The 3,517-nt window shown below is 56.0% G+C and overlaps 1 protein-coding gene across 5 annotated transcripts in view; it reads left to right on the top strand.

Annotated features, from left to right (window-relative positions):
• The window catches only part of SV2A (synaptic vesicle glycoprotein 2A), a 19,947-nt gene extending 16,494 nt beyond the window's left edge, over nt 1-3,453 (top strand). For all 5 annotated transcript variants that reach the window (XM_021382704.1, XM_021382701.1, XM_021382702.1 and 2 more), the window contains one exon: nt 2,275-3,453. In XM_021382704.1, the coding sequence (XP_021238379.1) occupies nt 2,275-2,458 (184 nt within the window). In that variant the 3' untranslated portion in view covers nt 2,459-3,453. The remainder of the gene's footprint in view (nt 1-2,274) is intronic.
• The last annotated feature ends 64 nt before the right edge of the window (nt 3,454-3,517 follow it).

Raw genomic sequence — 3,517 nt, forward strand, 5'->3', positions numbered from 1 at the left:
GGCCTGGGTGCAAGGCTTTGGGTGCAGGGTCAAGGGTACAAGGTCTTGGGGTTTAGATGCAAGGTTTTGGATTTCAGATGCAAGGTTTTGTAGTTACCAGGTGAAAGGATTGGGTACAGCATGCAAGGTTTTGGGTTTTTTGTGCAAGATTTTAGGTTTGGGGGTAAGGTTTTAGGTTTTAGATGCAAGGTTTTTGGGGCTGGGTCCAAGGAGTGGGTGTAGGGTGCCAGGTTTTGGGCATTAGATGAAAGGTTTCGGGGACTGGGTTCCTGGATTGGGTGCAGGGTGCAAGGTTTTGGGTTTTAGGTGCAAGGAGATTTGGGTCTGGGTGCAAGGTCTTGGGGACTCGGGTGCAAGGTTTGGGTTTGGGTGTGAGATTTTGGGTTTTACATGTGAGATTTTGGGTTTTACATGCGAGATTTTGGGTTTTACATGCGAGATTTTGGGTTTTACATGCAAGATTTTGGGTTTTACATGCGAGGTTTTGGGTTTCAGGCACAAGGTTTTGGGGGCTGGTCGCAAGGTTTGGGGAGTTGGGTGCAAGGTTTTGGATTCTAGGTGCAAGGTTTTGGGTTTCAGATGCAAGGTTTTTAGGTACAACATTTTGGGTGATGGATGCAAGGATTGAGTGAAAGGTGCAAAATTTTGAGTTTCAGGTGCCAGATTTTGGGTTTTAGGTGCAAGGTTTTGGGGGCAGGGTGCAAGGATTTGGTGCTGGGTGCAAACTTTTGGAGTTTAGATACAAGGTTTATGGGTTTGGGGTATAAGGCTTTAGGGTTCCAGGTGCAAGGACTGTGTGCAGGCTTTGGGTTTTAGATGCAAGGTTTTGGATCTGCATAGGAACCATGGGATCCTGGGTGCAGGACGTGTGTTGCAAGGTTTTGGGGTGCCAGGTACCAGGTTTTGGGGTGCCATGTGCAGATTTTGGGGTTCCCAGTGCAGGAGTTGGAGTTCCAGGTGCCAGATTTTGGGGCACCATGTGCAGATTTTGGGGGTGTAAGGTGCTGGTTTGGAGATTCCAGTTCCACATTTTGGGGTGCCAGGTTTTGAGGTGCCAAATTCAATGTCTTGGTGAGCCAGGTGCAAGATTTTGGGGTTCCAGGTGCCAGGTTTGGGGGTAACAAGTGCTAGATTATGGGGTGCCAGGTGCAGATTTGGGGGTGTCAGGTTTTGGGGATCCAGTTGCAAGGTTTTGGGGTTCCAGATACAATGGTTTGGTGTTCCAGTTGCCAGATTTTGGGGTGTCAGGTGCTGTTTTTGCACTGCCAGATGCCAGATTTTGGGGTTCCAGGTGCCACGTTTTGGCATGCCAGGTTTTGGGGTTCTAGTTGCAATGTTTTGGGGTGTCGAGTGCTGGTTTTGGGCTGCCAGCTGCAGGTGTTAGGGTGGAAGACACTGGTTTTCGGGTACCAGTTGCCAGATTTCAGGATGTCAGATGTCAGGTCTTGGGGAGCCAGGTGCAGATTTTGGGGTTCCAGGTGCCAGGTTTTGGGCTGCCAGGTTTTGAGGTGCTGAGTACAATGTTTTGGGGTACCAAATGCCAGATTTTGGGGTGCCAGGTGCCAGGTTTGGGGATATCAGGAGCTGGTTTGGGGGATCCACTTGCAAAGTTTTGGGGTTCCATGTTTTGGGGTTCCTGTTGCAATGTTTTGTGTTACCAGATGCCTGATTTTGGTGTGCTAGATGTCAGATTTTGGGGAGCCGGGTGCTAGGTTTTGCAGTGCCAGTTTCTGGGGATCCAGTTGCAATGTTTTGGGCTGCCAGGTGCTTGTTTGGGGGCTCCAATTGCCAGCTTTTGGGCTGCTGGATTTTGGGGTGCTGAGTGCAGTGTTTTGGGGTACTAGATGCCAAGTTTTGGGGGGCCATATGCAGAGTTTGGGCGTCCAGGTTTTGGAGATCCAGTTGCAATGTTTTCAGGTGCCAGTTGCGAGGTTTTGCTGTTGTAACTTTTTGGGGAGCCAGGCGCAGGATGTGGGGTTGTCAGGTGCAGGGTTTGGGGATTGCATTTGCTAGGTTTTGGGGTCCTAGATGTCAGGTTTGGGGCTGCCAGGTTTTGGGGCTCCATTTGCCAGGTTTTGGGGTTCCGGTTGCAAGGTTTTGGGGGTACCAGGTGCAGATTTCGGGGTGCCAGGTGCCAGGTTTTGGGATGCCACCTGCAGCTTTCACGCTGTCCACTGCAGCGTTCGCTGTGCAGCGCACCCCCAGGGCTGTGCCATAGTGCCACTGTGCCACCCCCTCTGACCCCCCCACCCATTTTCCCCCCCACACTCCCAGGACGACGGCGTTCGGGTTCCTCAACGCTCTCTGCAAGCTGGCGGCCGTGCTGGGCATCAGCATCTTCACCTCCTTCGTGGGCATCACCAAGGCCGTGCCCATCCTGCTCGCCTCCGCCGCGCTCGCCCTGGGCAGTTCCCTGGCCCTCAAACTGCCCGAAACGCGCGGGCAGGTCCTGCAGTGAGGGGGGGGGAACGGGGGGGTCACCCCGCGCACCCCCATCCCCGCTCCCCTCCTGCCCCTCCCCCTCCCTCTCCCCCCTTTTCGTCCTCGTTAGACACTGTGAAACGTCTTCTTGGAGCATTTGGGATTTATTTTTTATTTTTGTTTTCGTTTTCATTCATTTGCACATCCCCTCTCCGGTTGCTTTTCCCGTACCCCAAATCTGAGTCCCCCCCCCACCTCCTCTCCCCCCATTTCATCTCCTCTGTGCATCGCTGCTCGCTGGGGGGGTGGCAGGGGGTCCCCACGTCCCTGTGGGCTGGGATGGGGGGGGAGGAGGAGGAGGAGGAAGGCTCAGACCTCACAGTGCAGTGCGTGGGGCTCTGTGCCTCAGTTTCCCCATCTGTGGGAGGCGCTGAGGGGGGCACGGACCCCCAGGAAGAGCATGGGGGTGGGGGGATGGGGGTGCACGGAACTTTGGGGTTCGCAGCATCTTGGGGTGCACGACCCATGGGGCTGCAGGGAGCAGTGGGGTGCACGGCCCCTCCCTGGTGCACAACATCCTGGGGTGCCCCATGTGTTGGGGTGCGCGAGCTGACGGGGTGTTTGGATCAGTGGGGGGGGGGGCACACGACACTGGGGTGCACAACCCCTCCTGGTGCACAATGTGTTGGGGCACACGGAGCATTGGGTTGCACGAGCCCTGCCGGTGCATGGCATCTTGGGGCGCGCTGTATGTCGGGGTGCACAACATCTTGGGGTGCACAACCCCGTGGTCTGCGTGGATCAGTGGGTGGGGTGCACGACGCCTTGGGGTGCTCAGCCCCCCGGGGTGCCTGCAGAGTTGGGGAGCACAACACTTCCTGGTGCGCAGCATCTTGGGGTGCACAGAGCTTTGGGGTGCACAGCACCTTGGGGTGCACGACCCTACGGGCTGCACGGGTCAGTGGGTGGGGTGCACTGAATGGTGTTGGGGTGCACGGAGCATGGGGGTGCACAGCCCCCCCGGAGGAGGTTGAAGGGTAGCTACCGGGCATGGACTTGGTTAGCAGTGGGGGGCAAAGCGTGAAGGGCATGAGAA

This window comes from Numida meleagris, unplaced genomic scaffold, assembly GCF_002078875.1.
Source record: "Numida meleagris isolate 19003 breed g44 Domestic line unplaced genomic scaffold, NumMel1.0 unplaced_Scaffold272, whole genome shotgun sequence".
NCBI lineage: Eukaryota > Metazoa > Chordata > Aves > Galliformes > Numididae > Numida > Numida meleagris.